General features: G+C 34.5%; 1 protein-coding gene across 4 annotated transcripts in view; it reads left to right on the forward strand.

Annotated features, from left to right (window-relative positions):
• The window catches only part of LOC129265393 (tyrosine-protein phosphatase non-receptor type 21-like), a 36,048-nt gene continuing 8,732 nt past the window's right edge, over positions 1 to 27,316 (forward strand). Inside the window, exons 1-10 of one of the 4 annotated variants that reach the window (XM_064102207.1) lie at positions 329 to 473; positions 7,228 to 7,290; positions 7,838 to 8,330; positions 12,873 to 13,042; positions 16,390 to 16,487; positions 17,192 to 17,265; positions 19,878 to 20,036; positions 22,181 to 22,269; positions 25,036 to 25,206; positions 26,591 to 26,748. In XM_064102207.1, the coding sequence (XP_063958277.1) occupies positions 8,157 to 8,330; positions 12,873 to 13,042; positions 16,390 to 16,487; positions 17,192 to 17,265; positions 19,878 to 20,036; positions 22,181 to 22,269; positions 25,036 to 25,206; positions 26,591 to 26,748 (1,093 nt within the window). In that variant the 5' untranslated portion in view covers positions 329 to 473; positions 7,228 to 7,290; positions 7,838 to 8,156. Of the gene's footprint in view, positions 474 to 7,227; positions 7,291 to 7,837; positions 8,331 to 12,872; positions 13,043 to 15,493; positions 15,604 to 16,389; positions 16,488 to 17,191; positions 17,266 to 19,517; positions 19,618 to 19,877; positions 20,037 to 22,180; positions 22,270 to 25,035; positions 25,207 to 26,590; positions 26,749 to 27,316 lie in introns of those variants that run through there. The other 3 variants (XM_064102206.1, XM_064102208.1, XM_064102209.1) reach the window with 3 other exon arrangements.

Consider the following 27,316-nt stretch of genomic DNA (forward strand, 5'->3'; position numbering starts at 1 on the left):
GATGTGATGATGACAGGGGATTACATGATCCGGGATGATGATGATGATGATGATGAGAAGTCTTTATTTTTTTCCTATTTGAAACCCTCATGAGGTGACGTCCCGGGTGACATTTGATCCCAGTGTTTTCCGTTTTGTTTGTTCTTCGACTGAAAACACACATGACAGCATCACACTTCCAAATATAGCCGATGATAAGAAATTCCATTTTTTTCAAGGCGATCCCAAAGCATGACTCAAGAACGATTCAGCTCACGCAGCGCATACCGTAACACTGCCGGATTCGAGTTTTTTTAGAGTAGCTAGAAATCGGTACCGGTGCCGGGTTGTGGAAACGGGTGGTGTTGGTAGGTAGGCGCAGGCGCATTGTTGGCAAACTGAACTGAATTCATGAAGAAAATTTGCTTGATTGCAAGATAATCAAAGAGGTTGACAACATAACAGGATATCATATCATTCCTGAAAGGCTAAAGGTAACTATAACTGATAACTTTCTTTTGTCTGTGACGGTATAACGTTAAACGCACTTAGATCTACTTGTCGCGTCACTCGTATCGTATAAACAAGTTGTCGATTGTCTCGAGCAGCTAGCTAGCGGGCCGTTCAACATGGGTCTTGCTCGCCTACCACTCCGAGCTCTCCGGTACAAAGTGAGCACGGTACGTACTGTACATGTATACATGTACGGTGTCCTGCTAGTGCTACTGCCAGTGGTCGTTAAACTAAAGGTAAATGCTAGTTTTGGTAACGATAGCAAAATGAGTTCGTACAGAATCCAATGAAATGACCACCAAAGTGTCTGTTTGTATAAATAAAACGCATGTGCCAAAGGATTCTGGAAGAAATTGTGTAATTGCTGAGAAATCCGCAAATAAGCACAGGATTCGGGTAGAGCGTCAGGCCCGACGCTCTAAGCAATAATTATACACTGTCCCACGTGTGCTTATCTGTGTTGGGGAAGTTCAGTCTGAACATTTTTCAGCGTAGATTTCAAGATTTCACAAAGTTCAGTTTATGTAACTGTACCAGATCTAGATCCTCGATGATATACTGACAATTAAGCCTGGTTTTACAGACTTTCTCATGAAATCAGTGTTTACTGCAACTACCGGTACTGGAATTTCTCTTTAATCAGCGAGAAGGTGGAAGTGTTATAAAGCTATCTTTTTGACCGGGATTGGGGATGGGAGTCATATTTTGATGGGAGAGTCTTACTCTATCTTACAGATTATGACATAGGTGATAGAGGTACCCGGTACTCACACGTATTGCAAGGCTATACTACATTATAAGTACCGTGTAGATCTATTCATTTTGATTAGAAAATAATAAAAAAATAATATAGACCCTCTAGGCTCTACTAATCTTTTCTAGATCTAAATCTTCTATACTCGTCTCAAGTCAATCTTGACGTTCATAATTAATATGCCATAATAATGATTGTGGGCATTAATGGAGAGACAAGACTTTAGAGTCTAGACTTTATGCATCATCATTATTTTTTATATGATCTGAAACTATACTATACTAGTGAGACTGGTGATGATAAATGGCAGGATAACTTTAAGTTAGCAGTGCACAATTAATTTATGGAACTTAATTTTAGTTATAATTATTTACAATGGGAGATCACATCACCTTGAGGAAAAAGTTGTTTTTTAAGAAATTATGAAGTAAATATTGAAGGTTTTTCAAAAATCTGTCAACTCAAAGAATAACCAGAGAACTTTGTGAATATTTAAACTTTTGATTTGGTTACCTTGGTTACATCAGAGACGAACAGCTCCTCCATGAATAATATGTTGTGACTTGTGTAAAGTGTAAACTGGTAAAGATATATGCAGTTTTCTTTAAAAAAATTAAAGTTGCTTTTATTTGTGTTGACTTGTGTGGTTGATAAATCATCAGAAATTCAGACACATCATTTTATAGATATACCCCTTTCTATAAAAAATGTTTTTAGTCATGTTCCATTATTTTAGGCTACATTTATGGCTATTCGCATACATGTATCATGTCACAAAAATAAATTATAGGCCTAGACCAAACTTCCCATATCTATTCTTTGGCTGAGAGTGAGACTACATTACGCTTTATGGCGCAAATATTCACTACTGAATGATACGCGCCGTATAAGCTAAAACAACAACAACAACAACGGCATTTGCATTGTGGCATGTGTCTGTAATCCAAGTTAATTCGGGTAAGTTACACATTGGTGCAGAGGTTCAAGCTCTGGTCATAAACCAGGTCGATGAAAGATAAATATAGTATCTGAGTGATGCATATCTGAAAAGAAAAGTTACCCTGTAATACCCCCACACATTAATCACCTCTATCAATAAAAAGGTTAAAAAAAATTAAAAACTCTTTAAACTTTAAACCTTAGGATCTAGACCTAATTTAACATTGGATTGTAACTATATCATTTCTTTAGTTTAGTGCAAAATAATAAGAGTAATTCATCCATTTCTAGAAACAGGATATGATATTATACACTGAAATACAGTATGTTGAAAGTAAAATACACCCTTTATTGTAGGGGTTTTAAGGTAAATCAAGGAAAAGGAAGATGTATATTAAAAAAATAATAGACCTATATGGAACAAATTGTTAAAAATGAATTATACATGAAGATGAAATAGATGGTTTATTCCAATTCGTCTACTATCATTTGGTCTACCATCAGTTCGTCCACTCACCGCATGGTCTACTTTCATTTAGTCTAATGCCATTCCGTCTAATATAACCAGTTGGTCCAATAGCCATTTAGTCCATATACCATTTGGTCTAATTGGAGTTAGTGTTGAATTGTGCAAAGTGAATGAAAATGAAATGGATATTAGACCAACTGATTATGAGATGAAATGGTGATTAGACAAAGTGATGATTGGACCAAATGGTTAATGGACCAAATGGTTATTAGACGACATGTTGATGGGCGGAATGGCATTAGACTAAATGAAAGTAAACCATGTGGTGAGTGGATGAGTTGGCAGTAGACGAATTGGCAATTTACCAAATAGAATAGGCCTAATTGGCCTAGGAATGGCAGTAAAGTAAATTTATCTAATAAAACACATTCTGCCATATATCCTTCACATCATACTCATTAAGGCTGACACAAATATAAAATTAATATGTGTTTAATGAATTTGAATATGCTTTGGGGGATTAACCAAAACAATAGGATTTAAAGTTTAAACATACATGTAACCTACATGTACAGTAGTTTAGCCTACACCAGGGGGGGGGGGGCACTCGACCAAAAAAGTGGTAGGGGTGTGCCGCGGGCGAGACAAAAAACGGGGGCCTTGGAGCGGGCTCATTGTAAAAAGGAGGGTCCTCGGAACGGGCTTCGGAACTACAAATGTTTGTGAAAACGGGGGTCCTTGGAACGGGTCGCCTGCGTGCGAGTGCGTATGCATCCCTATGGAACGTGCATGCAGCTAGCCCGGCGGCACGACTGACGGGCGCGCTAGCGCAGAGGCGATGGTCGGAGAGCGAGCTGCGGCCGCTTTTCACCAAAATTGCGACCGGAACGGCGTAACGGAAAATATGCGAAGCCCTGGAGCGGATTTTTTTTTTTTTTTTTTCTCGAGAAGAAGAAAATGCTATGCTTTGGAGCAGCTTTCTTTGTTCTTTTTCTCAATAAGACAAAAATGCTATGCCTCGGAACGGAAATTTGAGTGTAAAAATGGGGGTCCCCTCCGCGGCACATACCCACTATGCATTATATACTGAGTGCCCCCCCGGTGCCTACACATACAACATCCATGAGAAAAATACAAAGACAGTTTCATCAAGAAAATGAGATATGGACATGGTATCTTTATAATCCTTTTCTTGTAGTGTTTTGAGAGTTTACATTTCTGGATGACTTTGACATGTTTAACTCTTTTTAAATATCAGTCAGTCCGCAAGACCTGAAAAAGTAGCTCCTTTTATCCAAGTGATATTCATGACAAGAGGTTTTTTGCATAGTTAATGAGCTTGGTGCGAACCAAAACACCTCTTTTTATTCGGCCATTGCTGCTCTAAATATTGACCAAATTTCATGTTTTTGGTATCTTTGTAAAGAAGAAGAATCATTCTTTTAGGTCATGTGTTTGGATTTTTAAAAGAATGTTGTAATATAGGAAAAACCTTTTATCTAAAACATGAAACAAAATATTTTTTTTATGCAACAAAAGTTGTTGTTTTCACACTTAATTTCTGTTTGGGCACAAATGATTTTTAAATCATGATAAAGCTGAAGATCTAAGCTTTAATATGATATAATTTTTATAAGAAGATGTATTTTAGATGGGTCAGCAGCCAGCTTTTCATAGGCCAAGTACATTTTGCAGCTCAAAAACAAGAATACTGCGCTCTGATTGGTCATAGAGACCACACGCCCACGCAAATTCCAATGTTCCCCACACTGGGCCTCTGCAAGGTCACACTCACCACGTGGTAATCTCTTCAAATTACCCGCGCCTGATTGTTTTGAAAACAGTATTCAGCCAATCAGAACTCTTGATTTTATGTTACTCAGAAATTTCAGAAATCTCGTCTTGCATCTTGATGGAAATAACTGGCTGCTGACCCATCTAAAAGATGCCACATATCAAGAGTGACATTGTAAGAAAGTATAGAGTTTGAGCTTTCTGATGATATAAATAATGTTGGTGCCTAAAACACAAAATGTTGCACAATTTGCAAGTGAAAACAGAGGAAGAAAATTCTGTTTGATGCATCTTTTCAGGTAAAAAATTCACTTATTTATCAAAATATTTCATTCAAAACAAATGACCAATATAAAAGGGTAACATTTACTCTTGCCCATGGTACAAAAATAATCAATATTACTCAAGGAGAAAGTGGTTAAATTCTTTGAGAAAGAAAGTCTCACAATTCACGAGATTTTGTAGGGACGTGAATTCAGCCACGAGAGGACTTGGATAAATCTTGCTCATTTGCTCATTAACACAGGGGCTTGCGGACTGACTGATATTTATGTACCGGTACATGTATTTGGGCAATTCCAAGCAAAAGTGGACATTTTCCCAAAAATTATATTGGCTCTATTTCAAATCTGGATCATTTTTTTAAATCAAAACTCATATGGAATTTCATAAATACAAAAGGGGAACATAATTAGCCAATTTTTTTTTCTTATGCCTCTCCTTATAGGAGAATCCAAACCATACAAGAAATTCTATACATGGGACTACATATATTTAAAAAAAACTTAATTTCAATTTAGCAGAAAACTATTGCTCGTCTTGTAAAATTTTCTTTTGGATTAACTGAAGGTCATTATTTTACATCATATCAATCGAAAATGTTAAAATATAAGTTCATTTTACGTTGCCTGTGTGTGGATATTTCTCATGTCACTCTGTAGCCGTCACTCCGTATTTGGGTATGGGTTTACGTTTTAAGTCGTAATTAATGAAATAATACACCAATTTTTTAATGTAATGCAGCATATTAAAGCTAGAACAACATAGAATCCAATTAATTAATCAAAATTGTGATAGCAATTTAAAGAACTTTCACAGAGTTTAAGCAATATGTTTTCTCTTCAAATATGCATGTCACTCCGTAACCATGTTTATGAATATTCATATCTTATTAATTCAGTGTAACAAATTATAACAAATGTTGTTATTTTGACAAGTGGGTTTCAGCAACTACCGTCAGGTACCATTTCTTTGCAAATAACTTTCAAATATGGGTGATATCTTTGTTTGAATGCAAAAATTTGTTTCTGTATATCACTCCGTTACCTTGGAACTGCCCATTAATTATGTAATCAAAATCAAATTACAATATTTACAAGTGATCAGAAAAATAAAAAGACAAACACAATAACATATTATAAAAAAATGGCAAATAAGGTTTTGGTCCTATGTACATGTACATGTATATGTACATGTAGATCAATCTGCATTGAATGAAATGTAAAACAAAAATAACCATGAGGAGTAAATCAAGACAAAATATCACCCAGATACAAGACCATGAGCCACATCTGCTAGCTGGTTGATTGTTAGGAGACTGTATACATGTAGAAGGAAAGAGTTCAGACATTTTTTGCTTTACACAGGCTAGTATTATATAGGCTATGCAATTATTGTCCCAAATAGACTTATTAGTAGACGGTAATGCTACCAGTACTCGCTAAATATGTTTTTGGATTGTGTTTGACTTTGTTTTGCTGAAATACATGTATATATATGTATGTTAGACCCATAGACATACATGTAGTTCATGCTTGTGCATGTATATATCATAGGCATTGTGTACCGCTTTGGAGTATAAAAATGGTTGGGGATCAATACAGCTGTTATTGATTTCTTTCATTATGCAGGTGTGGTATGCTTTTAGAAGTTATTTGGAAGGCTGAATGTACATTCATTATGAGTACTTGATTTATGAGAATTGTGTATATGACTGTATACATGTACATGTAGTTTTCACATGATGGTCATTTATTTAATTATTTTCAAATAAACAACATCATAATGCATAATGTAAATTGCTCAATACATTGTACATGTTTGTAATTTTGTGTACTATACTGTACATACATATCTTTGAAAACTTTAATGGTATTGAACTTTCAACAATATCTGTGGACTGTGGTTGGTATAATATATGAACAAAGCATGATTTGACCCAATAATTGAGTGGAATTTCAAGGTCAGTGATTTGTAATCAAACGGCCTTGCCCTTTGATAAATCACTGACCATATTAATATGATTCAAAGCATTTGGGAATTGTGCCAATGTATGCAAAGTAATATGTGTAGCATTATGGAATAAATAATGCTACTTATAGATAGGTTCAGTTGATACATTATACAGTGCGTCCCAGAAAAAACGAAACCGAGATTTAGCGATGATTTATCATAACTTAATCATAAATAAAATAGACAAATGACCTACCAATGTAAATCTTAGAATCTCCTCTTTCATCTGGTATTACTTAGATTATTCCTAATTTACGCATGATTGAGCAAAAACAATTCGAAGAAAGGATGCCAAAAACTCATTTGGCGGGGGGTATCTGAATTTCAAAAAGAAAATCACATGACTAAAAAGTTTAATATCTTTTCTTTTCTTTGATACCTAAATTACAGAAAATGGTCATGTAGTAAAAAATTTATGATCCCTCGAAACAATGCTTGTATTTCCATAATTTCATTAAATAAACGTGTTTTCACCGGTTTCCCACAGAAGCTATCGCACGGTAACAAAAGACTTCATGCATGGCTGATCGTCAACAAAACGGAGTGTCGAGTGAGTTTGAACGCTAGCCTGTAAAACCTCTTCATTTTATGAAATTATTGAAATTCATGCCTTATTTCAAATGACCAGAACTTTGTTATTTCTTGACCATTTTCTGTAATTGAGGTATCAAATTAAAGAGCAGATATTGAACTTTTTAAAAATGTGTTTTTCTTTTTAAAACCCAGATACGGCCCGCCAAGTGACTTTTTGGTATCCGCTTTTCAAATTGTGTTTGCTCACTCATGCATGAATGAGAAATAATCTAAGTAATTTCAGATGAAAGAGGAGATTATAAGCTTTAAAATGGTAGGTCATTTGTCTATTGTATTTGCGATTAAGTTATGATAAATCTCGGTTTCGTTTTTTCTGGGACGCACTGTATATGTTTATATAGCCTACACTGTACATACATGTTGTACAAATTAGGGTACAAACGGTTATTTCAAATGGGATTTCTAAACAGATTATGAACTCAATTTTTTATTTTTTAAAATCCTAATTGTGATTTCAAAGTTTTATCAATTTTTACAAGATTTTTATTTTTGTTTATTTTCAGGTACACATACTTGTTGCATATAAACACATATGCTGAGGAATATAAGCAGGAGGAGGAATATTGTTTCAGGGGAGGATTGAAGGAACCCTATTTGAGCTATCATTTCATCCAGGAATTTATATTGTGGATACCTAGCATAGCTGAGCCTGTGAAGAATGAGTCTCTGATAAGTGATTAGGAAAGTTTGACGTTGAACCATGGCATGCAATCATCAGCCATTCACTCCAAAGAGCAACACTCAATAGTTTCTAGTGCCTTGAACAGGGGGAAAATTTAAATTCTTGTGAACCGTGAAGGTTTTTCATCTATTCCTAGCAAGATGCCGTTTGGTCTTCGTCTGAAGAAAACCCGGAGGTATAACGTGTCTGGAAAGAATTCATTCGTTGCCAGGATTCAACTTCTGGACAATGCTGTTTTGGAAATAACATTAACACCAGAAAGTTTGGGACAGGATTGTCTGGACACCATTGCTCAGAAACTTCAGCTTGAAGAGGTAAGGCTCATTTTTTCCCCTCTATGAGGCAGAAGTTGATGTTATAATTTGGAAATAGATTTTTGGCCTGGCCTACAATATTGTACACACATGTACAGTAGTGTGATGTACATGTACAGGATAAAGTAGGAACATGTTCCGGTACTTATTGTTTATCTTGCATAATCAGATGAAGACTTCTTTCTTGTCAGCTGTACATTATAATATAATATGTTTATGAATGAGTGAATGGAATTATAATTTTTATAAGATGCAGACATGAGCTATTTAAGAATAAATTTTTTTAATCAACAGAAAAAAAATTACTCTGACTACAAAAACTAAAATATATTCAAATGTAAGTATGTAAAACAGCAACAATAGTTAAAGAATAACAATAATGTATTACGAGCCTACATAGCCCTCCTTTAGCATGTGAAAAAAGTCTGAATGTTTACAAGTCATGGACATGTAATGTATGGTATGAATCAGAGCACACACCCACTACTACATGTAATTGCTACGTATTCTGACTAGCTGGAGGTGGGGCTGTTATAAGTGGAATTCCCTAATGTGTCATCATCCCAATCAATAGATGTACCGTATACCAGTACAATGAACCATGACCCTACCTGAATAAAGTGAATATATGTAATATATTTGTAATGTATGTGCAATGTGCATGTATTCCAAGTTACTTTAAGGACGTTCCACAGTTATGTTTGTGCGCATCATGGTCTGCGCATATTTTACACTCTGCGCGCTGACGTCACAATGAATGAACTGGTGATTTAATCAGCTGTAGGTAATATGAGCTGATTTTTGTCTCACCTGCATAGCAGAGTGAGACTATAGGCGCCGCTTTTCCGACGGCGGCGGCGACGGCGGCGGCGGCGGCGTCAACACCAAATCTTAACCTGAGGTTAAGTTTTTGAAATGACAGCATAACTTAGAAAGTATATGGACCTAGTTCATGAAACTTGGCCATAAGGTTAATCAAGTATTACTGAACATCCTGCCTGAGTTTCATGTCACATGACCAAGGTCAAAGGTCATTTAGGGTCAATGAACTTAGACCATGTTGGGGGAATCAACATCAAAATCTTAACCTAAGGTTAAGTTTTTGAAATGTCATCATAACTTAGAAAATATATTGACCTAGTTCATGAAACTTATACATAAGGTTAATCAAGTATCACTGAACATCCTGCATGAGTTTCACGTCACATGACCAAGGTCAAAGGTCATTTAGGGTCAATGAACTTTGGCCGAATTGGGGGTATCTGTTGAATTACCATCATAACTTTGAAAGTTTATGGATCTGATTCATGAAACTTGGACATAATAGTAATCAAGTATTACTGAACATCCTGTGCAAGTTTCAGGTCACATGATCAAGGTCAAAGGTCATTTAGGGTCAATGAACTTTGGCCAAATTGGGGTATTTGTTGAATTACAGCCATAAATTTGAAAGTGTGTTGGTCTAGTTCATAAAACTTGGACATAATAGTAATCAAGTATCACTGAACATCCTGTGCGAGTTTCAGGTCACATGATCAAGGTCAAAGGTCATGTAAGGTCAAAGAACTTTGGCCACGTTGGGGGTATTTGTTGAATTGCCATCATATCTCTATAAGTGTATTGGTCTAGTTCATAAAACGTGGAAATAAGAGTAACCAAGTATCACTGAACATCTTGTGCGAGTTATAGTAGTTTTCAAAATCAGCACTGCTGCTATATTGAATCGCGTGATGCAGGTGAGACGGCCAGAGGCATTCCACTTGTTCTCCTTATCTGCACTAACTGCAGATCTGATGTGTTATTTTATGAAGCAAATAAACTGGAATTATTCCATGGACCATTTTTTTTTATTCCTGTACAATTTCAAAATAGTTTCTCTGTAGTGCTGCAAAGTATGATGAATATGACCCCAAGTTTGAATAAAGGGAAAAGTGGTTCAGAATTTTTCCTCACATAGATACTGCTTTTGGAAAGTTTTCGGGTGTTTTAAGAAGCAAATTTGCTCTAATAAGAGTGCTGATAGTTTGAAAACAAGCATATGAACCCATATTTTTTAAGGTTTGCACCTCTTAGGTATAGGCTACCTTCCTCTACAACTTTGCAAAGTTAGGTGAAAATTACATGGGTTTTGAATAAAGTGCAGCATTTCTTTTACTTCTCAAGTTTGTTATTGAAATTTGAAATTTTTGAGGTTGAGTATCTTTCCCGCAATTTCTAAGAACTGAGAGTGTTGTTAGACTTAAATGAGCAAACAATTGACAGCAATATAGATAGATTATCCATCTTACGGATACAATTATTAATCATATTGCAAAATTTGAAGAAATTTTTGTGGATTTTGACTGAGTAATAGGGCTTTCCACTCATTGTTGTGATCTCGTGAAGTCTAAAAATGCCAAATTCTTTTGGATACGCAATTCTTAAGAACATCATCCATTTTGGGTTAACTTTGAAGCTCTATAGCAAAAAATCAAGCATATGAACCCATGTTCATTTTTGCATATATTTGGAATATTCAGGTGCTAACGTATCTATGTGCAGAGTATGATGAAAATGACATGGATTTTCAATGTTTGGGAGCAGAACTACGGAACCATACGTATATTAGACATTTTGGACGGTATTATCAGACTTTTACTTGTTTTCGGCGCATTTTTGGGCTGTTTAGACACTGATAGTTTAAAAACGAGCACATGGACCCCATGTTTTTAATATTTCAACGTCATCAAAATATATTTCTCTGCAAATCTATCGAGTATGATGAAAATTACATGGATTTTGAATGTTTGGGAGCGAAATATGAAACCATTTGCATTTTAGACAGTGTTATCATACTTTTTGCTTGTTTTCGGCGCACTTTAGGTGGATTTCAATATTTTCAAGCCAACTCGCAACACTTTGGACATTGATAGTTTAAAAACAAGCACATGAACCCAATATTTTTAATATTTTAATGCCTTTAGAATATATTCCTCTACAAATCTAGAGAGTATGATGAAAATGACATGGATTTTGAATGTTAGGGAACAAAACTACGGAACCATTCGCATTTTAAAAGGCATTATTAGACTTTTGCACGTTTTGGGCGCATTTTGGGTGATTTTCATGCCAACTCGCATCACTATGGAAACTCATAGTTAAAAACGAGCACATGGACCCCATATATTTAACTTCCCTACACCTTCGATATGCATTCCTCTACAATTTAGCTGAATTTGATGAAAATGACATGGATTTTGAAAAAAGTGCAGCTTACAAAATACTTTTTTAATTTTTGAGTAGATTCACGACTTTGAAGATTTGTTTTTCAGAGTTTTTGCACCATTCTTGCCAAATGAGGGTGCTGCTGACTCCAAATAGATATATTTTTATCAATAAAAAGACTTTCTCTTACTTTGGTATACTACACCTTGTTATATATCTTGAAAATTTGATGACGTTTGATGCGGTATCCACTGAGATGATTTAAACTCATTTGGTGAATTCGTGAGGTCTAAGAGAGGCATATAATTCTCTTAATTGCGCAAGATTGCATATCATTCAAATACGGCGACTTTGAAGACCCGTAGAAAAAAAATAAGCACATGAACCTATATTATTTTTTGCATTTTCATAATGCATAGATACCAAAGTAACTCTCTGCAAAATTTGGTGAAAATGACATGGACTTCATTTTAACTGTGGAACGTCCTTAAACATGGACCTACATTTGTACTGTACTAGTACATGTAGGTCCATTCATGTACGTCGAATACAGTACATGCAGGCCCTATATTGTCTTTCAATTTCCAATTCAAACCTCTAACCTCGAATTCTCTGATACTGATGCAAATTAATTCAATGTATTTCAAAGTCATTATTAGTACAGTTATTTATGTGTGGATATGAATAATATTTATTGTATCAAAACAAAATAAAGGGGGGGGGGTTCGTGATGAGGGTGAACAACGACTGAGGGGTGATTTATTGGAGAGCACTTTCCACTTGCAGTTGCATCCTTGCGCTCTCCTTGTATTATTTGATGGTAATTCATTCCATTCCTGACCCCAGGGGCACTCTCAACATTCCAATAGGTTTTCCTGGTAGGCTGTGCTCTCTACATGTACATGTACCTCTGGCTATCTTGCCTAGAGTAAAGAGGTAGTCAGTTCTCCTTGCTTTAATCCTACAAATGGCTGTCTTTATTGTTATAAATGTATATGTCTGTGTGCATCATATATTTTTGTTAACAGATGATATTATCTTTGGCTCACCTTTTTTCACACAACCCATTGTTTACATTTACATTAATTTTTTTTATAAAAAAATGCCAAATACACTGTATTTGGATGTAAATACTGCTTATGTGATATTGAATTTTAATTTGTTACTGTTTAGATGTTATTATATTACTAGATTGGTTTTAATAATAGATCATACTTAAACACCCCTTCTCCATTTACAAAATATTAGGCCTTATCCAGAAAAATGTACATCTCTTTAAAAGAAAAAGTTATTTTGAAAGTGAAGTCTTACATATATTTTTGTGGTGTGTGTTTGCAGAGTATCTACTTTGGCCTCCAGTATAGCAACAAGAACTACAAGCTCCGATGGGTGGATCTAGAGAAACCGCTAAAGAAACAATTGGACAAGAATGCCCATGACTCTATGCTTCGTCTGGGTGTCATGCTCTATACAACCAACATACAAACACTGAGGCATGAAATAACAAGGTAAAGGTGAAAAATACAGGCATTCTATTGTGTCAGCAAATCTTACACATTTCTGGACAATTGAGTTCGATTGGACTGTTTAAGAATCAACTTAATTGCATTTGTGTTGTAATTGTGCTTGGCCGATATACATGGTAGGCCATTTATACAATCTGTTATTTAAAAGCCTATCTATAGCCAATACCATACCTCTATTTTACATGTTTAAAAAAAAATTCTGTTGAAACAAAAGTGAAAAAGAAAGTGAATGAAAATATGTGGCCTGTAGATGATAACTTGTAACCACATACACATGTAGGCACATATAGGCCTGCCCTACATGTACATGTACAGTATGCGTATTGCGTAGGCAGACGTACATACTGTATGTACAGGCCTTTTAAACACACACATGTAGGTGTTTGCATTCCGGAATGATGAGTCAATATTATTGGAAATGTACCATTACTTCTTAAATTTTGTCTGCATGTACATGTATTGATATTTATGTAGGCCTACATAGTTTTATTATACTGTATGTAGGCCTACTGTATTACACATATTACTCAATACTCAATCACGCAATGATCAATAAGTTTGGTATGTACATGTATGCTGTAAAGTAAAGGGGACGTTCACCCTGACAAAGTTTATTGTAAAAATACATGTAGCAGGAAAAATACTAAAAGATGGATTGTGAAATTTTGAGGAAAATCCATCAAATTTAAACAAGTTATTAGAATTTATTATATATTTTTTTATTTGTGATGTCATATTCGAGCTGCTTCCGGCTTCCCCATATATTGTGTTGAGAAAGAATCAATCAAATGTCATTTTCTCAGAAAAATTTAAAATGGTTTTTATTGTAGGCCTACAGGTCTTCAGTATATCACTAGACAAATCATTTCACACCCGCTTCTAAAAGAAAAAAAAAAAGTCATCATGAACCATTAACAAATTGAAATTTATGCATTTTAAATGACATAACGTATGATATGAAGCAATATTCCTCAAACCTTCACCAACATTTTTAATATATTTTTTTTTCTGGTATTTTTACTACAAACTTTTCGTCAGGGTCAGGGTGAACATCCCCTTTATGTAGGCTACATGTAGTTTACAAAATACAATGTACAAACAACAACAACAACAACTTGTTTTGTAGGCCTACACTGTACATGTATATATACACTTATATATGTTACCAATAAAAAATACAATGGTAAGGGAACAGTGATGATGAATGTTCAGTTAATGTGATATTGATAAATTCCTACAGTGTATTTTCCCCTTTTTGTTAGTGTTGTTGGTCCCTTGTATACAACTCTGCCTGCACATGTCCTTGAACCATTTAAGAAGGTTCAGAAATTCATGTAGAAAGTTTTGTTGTGAAATGAAAGGGTAAGAAGGTTAATCGTTGTGCATGCCAGCTGCCTAGTTGTTGAATGTCCTCAAGCTTTCCAGTTCATGGCATTGCAGTCCAGAGTCCGAGTTCCCACACTGATTCAATTTCACAAGAAATATGTGATGAACTTTCTTGGAATTCGGAAAAGGATCAGTGCCTTTGTCAGAAAAAGGAGCTTTTAATAGTATTTCAAAACACACTGAATTGCTCAATACTTGAATCACTACTATGTACATACATGTACTTTTAAATTTTAGTTTGTTTCCCTTCCTGCTTTTGCGCTATTACCAATGTGTAATTCATAATGATACATATGTAGTAGGCCATTTACAGTAATTGACCTAAATTTTTTGATGTAAAAATATACATGTATGCGTAAGTATTTATGTTTTATAGTTGGTTTACCATACATGTAGACTTTGTCTACTGCCTACATGTACATGTAGTTTTTATATTTTTAGTTACCTTGTTAGTACAATTGATTGTGCATGTATGTTATACAGTGGGTAAATACCATGATTTTGTTCAAACACTGAACAGGAGCTGATCAGAATTGTTCTTTGAAAAGTTTGAATATTTTCAATCCATCCCAATATATGTTTTACAGGGCCTGAATGTACAATGTACATGTACATGGAGCTTTAAAATAGAAAACAAAATAAGAAAGTAGGGTCTTTGTCATTGTATTCTGAATAGCATTTGTTAAAATTAAAAAAGGCCTAATTGTATGCCTACACATGAAACACCGCCATTGGCTCCATGATTGGACACTATTCTTGTAGCCTTCAAAGAGGTTTTGGACAATGGTTTGATAAAACATTTTTCAGGATCTTTTGGGCTTATTGTACTTTTGTTGATTGCTGCAACAAAAAGTACATTTAAAGTATCTTTTGCCTTGTCCTGCCTGGCTAGAAGTATGTGGGATTATTTCCTTGAAAAATAATGAAAAGAGTCAACTGCCCATTGCATACCAGTCTTTTATTGACGACTCAGGTCACATTCCTTCCTCGCAGGTCATTGTGTTTTAGCAAGAAGTACATGTAATATGTCCAGTCCAATCGTCCATACTGCTAATGCACAAAATGGTGATACTGGTATTGATAGCATACTTTAGCTTTCTGCATTCCTTATTGTTACACTTTAGGTTCAGTCTGGAAGGAGCAAACTTAATTCATAAGTCAGGCATTTTATAATGATAATTTACATTTTATAAACTTGTGTCAGCATATATATGTTTCTACCAACATGTATTGTGTGGACATTTAAAGGAATTTGTGCTTGGTACATGTACTGTGATAGAGGATTTAGATGTAAAGTTATTATCTGTGTACTTGTGCATGCCATAAGTAAGATTTCTTCCATATTTAGGCCCACATGTACATGTATCTGTAAGTGAATTTGTTGAAATACCGTACATACATATGATAATTTACAAGTGATGGTTTATATCAACCTTAATTAAAATTACAAAATTCTATAAAAAATCAGTCAAAAAAGTAAACACAAGGTAACATTTAAATTTGAAAAATATATCAAAGGCACCCACATTGATTCCAACTACATGTTTGTTAAAATTGTCAAAAAAATGTTAACATATGTACATGTACATGTTACCAAAATGTCAGAGTCTCAGAGATTTTGTAGGAAGTATTACTGGTAAAAGAAAATGGAACTTAGATGTAGGCTACATGTACATGTATAAACTAAATTTTTTTTATTTCATTTTACTTGCACAGCAGGCCGACATGTAGGCCTACATTATTATCTGTGTATTGTAAATAAATGATATAGATTTCTAAGCAAAAATTAGAAGGTCAGGTGAAGTTCAAAGTTTTCAACTCATTTACCTGATGCAATGCATTCATTGAATTGTTTGAACTTTGAAACAATACATTCTAACAGGTCAATTACATGTCACAAAGTTATGCATTGTGATTGTTATTTATTTATTTTTCTGTTTTAGATACATGTACTTCTTGCAGTTGAAGAGTGATATTATTGAGGGCATTTTACCATGCAGTGAAGAACAAGCAGTGACTCTGGCCAGCTTTGCTTTACAAGGTGTGATTTTTACTTGTTTATTTATTCATTTTATTTGTTTATTGATGTATTTATTTTTTGTTTGTTTATTTATGTATTTATTTGTTTGTTTATTTATTCATTTATTTGTTTATTTATTTATTTATTCAGTATTATTTTTATTTATTTAGTTATTTACATTGTAGGTTCTAATAAAAGGAATGTATATTGAATGTTGATTAAGGATGTTTTCTGTTTTTTACATGTATGTAAACTTTTATGATTATCAATTTTTTGGCCTATGCAATAACCGCAATCTATAGCTGCATACACTGTATATGTAGGCCCTGTCTTGTCTGCATTGACTTTTTAGCATCATACATGTAGTGTATTGTGATTAAACAGGAGACAGATCTCATAATCACATCAAATCTGCAATGAATTCTATTTAGTTTCCAAGTTTGAGGAATTTCACACGTCCCTTCTGAGTCATTATTTGGTTTGCCTTTTCCATCAAAATGGTCACAAAATCACTCCAAAAGATCCCCAAAATACCAGCCCAGGAACATTCCTTCCTGAAAATGAAAACCACTATTCCTTGTCAAATGTGGTCTCTCGCTGTGACCTTATTTCTTGTGAATGCCTTCCCAAAATCCAGTGAATGTCTGTCTCTCATGCATGTGACTACTGAGCTTATGTTTTTCTTTCAATCTTTCTCTCTTCTCTTTCTCTTTCCCCTCTGACAGCTGAGATAGGAAATTTTGACCCCGCCAAGCACACTGTGGAATTCTACCAGAATGAATATGTTCTGCTGCCTAAGGTGAGTTGACCTTAGCTTTGACCTTGATAGTGTCAGGCTATTTATCTGTCTCTCCTGTAGGGATATATCATGTGATGACGAGGAGATGGATTTGGTGAGGTGGAGATCCATCCTAAAAAAATCATTTGAAGGAAAAGGACACATGTTCAATAGTGGATTTTAAGTACATGTATACACTGTACCTATAAAAATATATATCCCCAGTTTGATGTTCAAATTGTCTTTGTCTTACAGCTAGAAATGAGTAGATTTTCATAATTGATTGATTTAAGCTGTTACTTATGTTTAAAAAGAAAAAAAATGTGGACAGTTGTCCATATGTTGCTCTGATTTTTTTGTTTTTTTTGTTTAGGCCTTATTCATTGATAACGATATTGATTTAAGTGTTCATTATCAAGCAATGAACACTTTTTTTTATTACCACTGTTGTTATTAATATCATTAATAGTACTTTCACGATCATAACTATTATTATTATCATCATCATTAGTGTAATTTATAGTTTTCATTATTATTCCTGAAAAGTTTTGTTCAGCTAATAAGGATTTTTTACTGCCCCAATACTCCGCCTTTTACATGTATACATCCTCTTTCTTTCTCTGCCTCTGCCTCTCTATCACTAGATATATTTCTCTATCTCACATCATGTCCTTGCTTTCTGTCCTATTTCTTCATTATTTTCATGTTAGAGCAATCATGTCTGGGTATTTTCTCATAAGGATCTGGGTTTCTGACTGTCTGTCTGTCTCAAACATTTCCCTGCTACCCCAATCCCTCCTTTTTCCCTCCCCATTGCTGTTCCATTCCGTGACAGGTTGAAGGGTTACAGGTCATCAACTGCTTGTTTTTGCAGCCAAAATGAAAGTAGTTCAATGTAGCTCCAAGTTCATGGGTATTTTTTTTTGTTATGCCAACCTACATGTACAATCATATAGGCCTAAATAAAACTTTTATGTTCATACAAAGTCACAAGTTCGTACATGTCGGTATAAATGTTTACTCCATACTCACATTGTTATGTACTGGCATGTTGAAGCTCGAGGTTCTGAAGTTCAGCGTTGTTTGAAATAATATTTTTTATGAAATGCATTTTAGGATGAAAAGTGTGAATGTGTTATTTTTGTTTCTTTTTTCTTCATAATATATAAGATTTTATAAAGAATGATATTTCTGAGTTTAAAACTGTCTTGTGTAGTTGCACCAGGCTTACAGAATGTTGTAAGAGCGTAATGTACATGTAGGCCTTCAGTAGGGAAATGTTCCCTGATGAAAAAGTAATAGCCTAAACGTCTTTCTATCTATGAAGAGCAGAATTCCAGGTTACCCCCTGTTGCTCTCCCCCCTGTTTCCATTAAATGTAGTCTTGTGTTTAATAATGTAGACCTAATTATATGTGGTTCGTCTCCCATATCGACTTATAGTCTTGGAAAAAAAGGCTGTTGTTTGTTTCTTGTGTGAAACGTAGATGCAATAAAATTTTTTTGTGTTTGTTCTTTGGAAAAATGTTTACTGCTGGTTACCTGTTCAAGTGTTGTTTGGTTGATCCACTTTCACTTTAATTGTAAATTGTCATCGAAAAGATTTTTTATAGAAATTACTGTCTTGCTTTCAAATAGACATCTTTATTCAGGAAGGTAAATGGGTCAATCAGTATGCAGAAAAAGAAACGAAAGAGAATGATACCATTTTTTTTCTTCAGTATCAATTTCTTAGAAGGAATGTTAATGGGCTGTTTGAAAGCTTTGATAGTGTTAGATAAGACCTACATGTTCATGTATTCTAGGAAAACTTGATTTGATGATAAAATTGTTTGGCTGGGCCCTATTAGTTTGGTAGTGGGATTGATTCATTGATTTCCAGTGAGTTTCAGGACATCTGTGGAATCTGGGTTCTCCAGGAGTGGTTGGATGTAACCCAAGACAGGCGTCAGTGTACGTAGGCTAGCAGCACAAGTAGTCAGTTGTTTCCATAGGGAGGCTTGGATTACACTGCTGTGAAACAAAGAAATTAGCATAAACCTGCCTGTAACATTCTATCCCACTTTTTTGCTTTCCATACATGCATGCATGCACATGGAAATGTACACATCGGATTAGGGGGTGCAGACAGGGTGAGAAGAGCTTATCTGGAGTCTGTATTGTCCTACTTTTGTTATTATTGTGTTCTTGATCTGGGTCAACACAATAAATACCTTCTGTTCAATCATGCTCATCCATGATGTAAGGCAAGGATGTGTTTGTCATTGTTTACCCATCCTTCTGATCTCCATTGCTCAATCCTCTCAAAGATTGAGTGTTCTCTAATCATAGCTTGAGAATATGTACTTTTCTCTTTCAAAGAGAGAGGATACATGTAGGTCTTTTCAATAATGTTTCAAGGCAAATATTTTTACATTGCTGTAAATATAACATAGATTATGTCAGCAGCAATGATACATTTTGTTAAGTAGGCCACTTCACTTGGGTTTTGTGCATTCAAGATTGAAAATATATGTATGTCTGATTTAGTATTTGACTCATTGAACAGAACATTAAACATTTTATCACCCTCAGTCCCCAACCTTTCCTGACATATAATTATTCATGTGATCAATATTTTTCTAATTTTTCCAGAACATGACAACAGAGAATGTGAGTTTGTCTGAGTTACTTCTCAGGGTTATGAACGCACATCAGGCCAAGGTTGGCATGTCAACATGTCAGAGTGAACTAGGGTATATTGACCAGGCTGCTAAATTACAAGGTTATGGACAAGAGAGCTTCCCAGCTAAAGTAAGTTGAATCCAGTTTCAAATCCTTAAGTTTCAAGTCCTTGTAAGAAGCAATCTTGTGAAAAAAAAATGAACATCAAAGATGAGATAAATTATCAGTTGGCAATGCCATTGTAGAATATGTTAAAAAAGATAAATGTCATTAATTTTTACTTCTTGTTTCCCAGATTCACAAAGATTTGTATTCAGTGTAATCTATGGTTTCTGCAGAATTTACAGTGTTGTTGCATTTCTGACAAGGACCAATAATGAACTTACCCTTTTGGCCAAGGGCACTAATACCTTGGTCACATTTCCCCTATGGCAGCCCTACGGCGAGTCGAAGACAGCCATTTTGACATTTTTTGTACCAGTTACATATAGGTGGTTTGAATAAAAATGAAGAAAATGGCTATTTTTGACTTGCTGTACGGCCGCCATAGGGAAAATGTGACTGAGGCATTAAGGTTGTTCTTACTTACATGTATATCAAAGTCATTGTAACCTGAATGAACTTGGTAGTATTTCATTAGTTTGTAATTCTGTATTAACAAACCTGAAACTTAATCTGATCCTTAATCACCTGGCTTGAGACCTTCATAAATGATTTGTTAATTAATTTTTAGAATGTTTTTATTCTTTATTCTTTTTATTGTCATTATTGAAATGCTAAATATGAAACCGCCCTGTCACATGGTGAGCTTAATATGCACTGTAATAAGAAAAAACAAGTGGTTTATTAAGAAAAAATCATACCTATCCTATGACAGTTATCCTGTCTAAGATTCTCATGCATTATGATATGGAAGAGGATACTGCTTGTTCCATTATGCTTATTTTACACAATTGTATAGGCCTACTTTCTTGATTTATCGTAAAAACAGAATTACAAACAAATGTTTTAATATCCATACTCATTAAAAAATGCAACTCCCTTGTGCAATGTCAGTGATTCATTTATCTGGATTTTTTGCTCTATATGACATCAATATCCAGGTATGCAATTTACAACTGTTAACTGTTCATATGTATGTGGTGACTTATAAATATAGTATTCAATGTCACTCTTTGTCATGCTTCTGCGCATATTAACCACACATTTTTTTTTCTGGTGGTACTGAATAGCAAGAACACATCTCATTTGTTTGGTATTTCAAGTTTTCAACCACAAATACATGTACATGTAGGTGGCAAAAATTTGTTGCAAACTACACCTTTACCCATGTAGCCCATTTGGCTATGCTTAGCAATTTGTTTTTCATACTGGTATTGTAGGCTTTTTTAAAAAAAAGCCCTGGCATATCATTACTGAAATTATTGAAATAGTTTTCCAACTACATGTAGTTATGCTTAAATTTCCTAAAGTCTATTTGAATAAACTTTAGTAGATGACTGCAGTTGTCGTAGTTTAATGTTTCATCAATCAGTAGTTTGAATTTGAATTGGGATTTGAGATTTATATTTATTAAATTAAAAATCCTAAAACTTAAAAAAAAAAAAATTTAACCAATAGAGAATGTGAGGTAGAGTATGCTTTCCTTTTATAGCAACACTGCTTCATTGGTTACTTAGTATTGTATTTCACTCTTGATTGAAATTTACTTTGCATTGCGTTTTATGACCTTGCAATATAGCGTTCATATTATTATTTATTCAAGGGATGGTTTACAAAATTCTTTGGTTTATTTGCATTAACCTGAAATAAGTAAATGTACATGTATGCATGATGAAAAGTAATTTAATGGTTACCATGGTGAGATATGAGCACAATATTGTGTGTTTTCAGGCAGCCAAAATGATACTAAAATTTGTGTAGACATTCCTCCATGCAGGTGTTATTTGTTTTATTTTGTTCTACATGTGATTGATTCTGTGCAAAAATGAAATTGAGAAACTGTTTGTCAAAGCTTTGCATTATAAATAGACAACACTGTAATGCTACCCATAAATTGACTGATTAATTGATGTTCCTAAATTAGGATTGCACTCATTAACATTGAATGTAATCACCCACGTCATTTCATGTACATGTAATTTTAGCTTAGAAAATCTTCCACAGACAATTCATTATGTTATGTAGACCTAGCAATTAATTACTGTAAAGTATGAAAATCAATTATCTACATGTACTCACAATATGACTTATTTCATATTTTTAAATTTCAGGATGACTCTGGGAATGAATTATTCATCAGCGCATCCTTCTCAGGTTTAAGTGTTAAACATCTAGATAGACAAGAGACTGTTCATTTTGAGTGAGTATATTGCCAAGTAAATTTTTAGAATTTTCTCGGAAAAAAAAGATGAGGATAAAATCTGAAAATTTCATTGCATTTTCATCACATTTTACTGTGAATATGTGCCTTACTTGTGACATGGAATCTACAGAGAGTTATAAAGAGATATGCATCTCCATTTTAAGCATTTTCATCAAGCCTTCATTGAAATGTTTCTGTCATTCTTTCTGCATTATTAAGGGGGAAAAATGAGTGAAGACTCTCCCTTTAAGTAATGGAGTCTAAAGAGGAAGTGTGTGTGTGATTCATTTGTTGATTGTTAGCCATTCCAGAGCAGAGTTCACAGTCAATACCAATTGATTTTGTTTTGTCACTGCCATTGCATTCTTTGGAGGGGACAATGTGAGGTGTCAGGTGGGGACAAAGTCTAAAACATTTCTTCAAGTTTTCAAATCAGACCAAAAGGTTATCCAGACTTTGAGCTGTTCGTCAACAGGTTTGTTGTAAAAGATCAAGAGGAATGGAATGTAAAGTGATCGAGCAGAGAGCTCCAAAGTTTAAACATATACCTGTATAGTCCTGTCAACATCAGCCTAAGTTTTAAGTTAAGTTCATTCAAATTTCTTAGGTGAGAAACAAAACTTAGTAAATAATGGTTCACGTAGTTATGGTTATGTCAGTAGAGCTTTCAATCGCACAATTTTCCTAGCCCACCCACCAGGCCACCACACATCACAGGTTAGTGGGTTTGACCTGGGAAGTAAAGGTCAATCTTGGAATGTATACAATACATATTCGAATCAGAAGAGCGCCCAAAGTATTAGTAGTGGTTCTGCAGGATATCCTTTCAAAATGCACCATGTTTATGTTTGATATTTAAAGACATTTATTTTTAGGACCTACAAGAAATGTATTGAAATGTGAAGTTTGACCTAAAATTCTTTGAAAAAATGTCTCTTAGGGTTAGATTAAGTGTTGAATGAACATAGTCTCAACCAGTTTGTCTGATCCAGCTTGGTACTCTGACCAGAACAGACTTGAGATATTTTTTTTTAAATATTAAGAATCAGTTTAATAGAGGGTTATTTTGTGAGTTTGATCCTGAGATTACATGATGCTTGGGTCAACTCAGGCTTATTTTTGTTGGTAGGGGTGGGGGAGTGGTGCAAAATAGTGTATATTTATTGATATTGATAATATAATTGATATTAAAGCATCTGGCAAATATGTTTACCTGATCATATCATGATACTAGACAATGAAACAAGAAACAAAAAGTACATATCGCCTACATGCTTTGTATTGTAGATAATGGAATTATTTGCTACTAAATTGAGAATCACCTTCTCTCTAGCTTTCTGATGGGTTTAGAGACGAATTTCCTGAATCTCAAGCTTTTTCTTTCAGTCCGATTGGGCTGCCGCTAGTTAAGGAAGAAAGAACAAAACTGAGGCTGATGGAGAACCACCTCTTAATAGCATCGAGAATTCCAAAATGTAAACATATTCTATTTTGACATGTCACATCTGTATAGTGAGATACCATGTGCAAATAATACGTATAAAGTGCATATCCTTGCATGAGTTATTGTATAAACACAAGACCAAATTTAGGGATGATATGATTGTCAAGTACATGTACATGTATGAGTAATATTGATAATGTCTGTCTCAAGTTTAACATTAAGGTGTACCTGAGGCAACATTGTTGAATATGATAAATATGCTTTAATAGTCATAGGGTACACTGTGCTTAGAGAATGACCCCATAGTAAATAACATACCTCTTAGGTAATAAGAACATAAAAATTACGTTTGATACATCGTGAGACAATTGGTTATTTCTTCGACTCAATCCTTCACCACGATGAACCCCTTCCACATCAAGAACATTCATGTACATGTTTTAAAGTGGAAATTAAAATATTTTTTTTCTTCAATATTCTGATATGTGATATGAATATGAATATGAGTTCATTTTAAGATTTTTCTTGTCTCGTAGAATTTCAATCCAATACACCTCTTACCTTGTTCGTGTATATGCCAATACTGCAATATTATGGTAATATTACTGGTGCACATCATCAAGCAATACCAAAATCTCATGATGTATGTATGGGAATATACTGTACTCATGATTCTGCATTATTGCAAATATTTAAAGTTCTTAAGTTTTTGAAGGGTCCTAATAATTATGAAAGTATACAGATCCAGCTCATGAAACTTGGACATAATTAGTATTCTAGTATCACTGATCACCTTGCTTGAGTTTTACATGTAGGTCACTTGATTAAGGTCAAAAGTCATTTAGGGTCGATGATTTTTTACCATAATTTAGGGTATATACACTACCATATTTTGTTAATGTCATCATAACTCTGAATGTTCATGGATCTATATGTAGTTAATTAAACTTAGACATACAGGAAATCATGTATCACTATCATTCTGCATGAGTTTAAGGTTATATGATTAAGGTCATAGGTCATTTAGGGTCAATGAATATAGAATTTTATCATACGAATTGTCTTTTGTGAAGTTTTTTTAGCTGTTTTCAAAGTCAGCACTGCTGCTATAGTGAATCCCGTAAATGCAGGTGGGACTGCCAGAGGTATTCCACTTGTCAATATTGTGGTTTGTTCCTTGAAATTACATGTGTTTCAACCAACATCTCTGTAGTTGTTATTTTGATTCTTACTTCTTGCAATTCAAAAAAAAATCTATAAAATGCCTAGCTTAAAGAAAATGTTGATATTTTTTATTTTGCCTTCCTTGTCTTAAATAGGTGGCATGAGGTTGTGAGCATGGGCCACAATCGGCGGGCCTTTGGGGTTGGGACGTCCCGCTCTCATGATGTCCTGCAATTTCAGATGGATGATGCGGAGACAGCCAAGTATGTGTGCAGAATATGCAGACTCCAACAGCAGTTCCACAAGTATACAGTTGAAACAGTCAAGTGAGTCAGTTGGAATATGCCTTAACATTTAAGAGCTATTCATGGCACTATATACACTTGTAGAATATCTTCACAGAAACAAGATTAGCATCCTGAGCAAGTGGGGTGTACTAGCAGATAAGGAATATCAGAAATTACGAGAGAGATGTCAGTTTTGAAGACTACCTTTACGATGTGCATGTACATGTATGTTTAGTGCAAGTTCTGTCTATGAAACATTTTAGAAAATTCCGTGTCACACTTAGTGGTGTCTTTCAGCTGAATCCCGTTCAAGATCTTTTCCTTCTTATATTCTCATTTCAGTATATACACGAACATGAAACAGTGGGAAAGCCAACATACTTCCCGGAAGTTGTGAAGCTGTTTAAAATCAATATTATAAATATTTTACTACACAATCATTCTTGCGTGTATGATAGGGGTTTGAGCTTTGATTCATTTGATAAGAAAAGGGCAAAATGCACTTCCTTGTTTTGTGAATTTTGGCCTCTATTTGACCTCTTCTATAACTCTAATAAAACTAAACTCATGAATTATGGAATGTTATGAATGCTTAATGTGTTTTTAAAGTGCTTTAATCCCTCCCTGGAGCTGAAATGCATAACAAAACCACATACTGATGTATGGAAGCAACCAAACAACTGACTAACACAATCAGTTGTATTTATATATTGTTGTTGATGGGACAATGAAATTTATTACCACAATATCTAATGCTTTGGGGTTTTGTTATTGGGGTTCAACCGGAAAAAAGGACTGTGTAGTGGCTTTTTGTGGAATAAATATGTGGTGTTTTTTAAGTGGAAAAATCCACTATGCTGGTGCCACAAAAAAGTTTGTCCACATCAAATTAAGGTCTGATTGAAAGTGTATTTAGGGTCAGCAAAATTATTTTTTCCTCAGCATCATTGGATCATGGTCATTGTAGACTGTATCATTGTATTTAATTAGCTAGCAATAGTGCGGCCTGGATTGGTCAAGCCACCTCAGGTTAGTGGCACATCAATGCTTGTCTGAACGCACAGACTGATTAGCACTTCAGTCAACATTTCTGTCTGGAAATAGTCAAGCTAAATATTCTTAATTTGTTTTATTTTTATTTGTTTTACTGTGCACTCCTATGGGTCATGAAATTTATCTTCTCTTTTTTTTAGCCCAATCATCCCTATTATTCAATCAGAAAGGTTGGGAGATCAACCAAAATATGATTAAATAATAATCATGGTGCTTTGAGTTTGTCTGAAACTTGGGACAGTATATTTAAGTATGTTTATTGACAGAAGTGAGATGCTTTGTTTCACCATGTTTGACTACTATGAAACATGTGTCAGAGCTTTTTGTGTAGTGTCTGAACATGGCTTTTGATTGTCTTTGTATATTTCAGGCTTGGAAGCAGAGAGGTTCTGGTCGATGGTTTCCCAGCAGACAAGCTAATCACTGTAGTAGATCCAGAGAGGAGAATGTCAATGGATGGACACCAATCATCAGGAAAGATGAGGAATAGAGATAGTCTTATGATGGGTGAAGGAACTTCCTCTGAGGGTAAGTTATGAACAATACTAGCTGAAAATATATTTATGCCTCGTAGTAAGCATATAGTGATGGGTTATTGGATAGCAGTTCCATGGCATTCGCTCCAGCATCATTTGCTCCAATGGGAAATCTGCATGTTAAGCCAAACAAAACCTAACCTCTAAAAAAAAGTAAACCCTAATCCTTATCTGTACAGCATTCTGAACCAAAAACTCGATAACAATCCTAAATCTAACCATATGCCCTTTGAGATATTAGGACAGGTAGCAGGAGCATGTCGTATCACCTGGATAATAACTATTTGTGGTGTAATATTGGAAGAAAGGATTGCGCCAAAGTTTGATCATTTGCTTTACATTCAACATCTTAACCCTATCTAGGCCAGGGGGGGGGGGCACAGAATAGATACACCCAACTCATTTGTTATGGTTATCCTACTTTGAGAAATGGGGAAAAATATATTCAATGGTGGTAAAATAATAACTAAACTTTATATAAAATGCTTTTTTGCTTGTATTAATCTCATGTTTTAATTTTACTCATTAATATTTGATGGACATTTTTTTTTAATTGACAG

The sequence above is a fragment of the Lytechinus pictus genome, chromosome 7, assembly GCF_037042905.1.
Source record: "Lytechinus pictus isolate F3 Inbred chromosome 7, Lp3.0, whole genome shotgun sequence".
Lineage (NCBI taxonomy): Eukaryota > Metazoa > Echinodermata > Echinoidea > Temnopleuroida > Toxopneustidae > Lytechinus > Lytechinus pictus.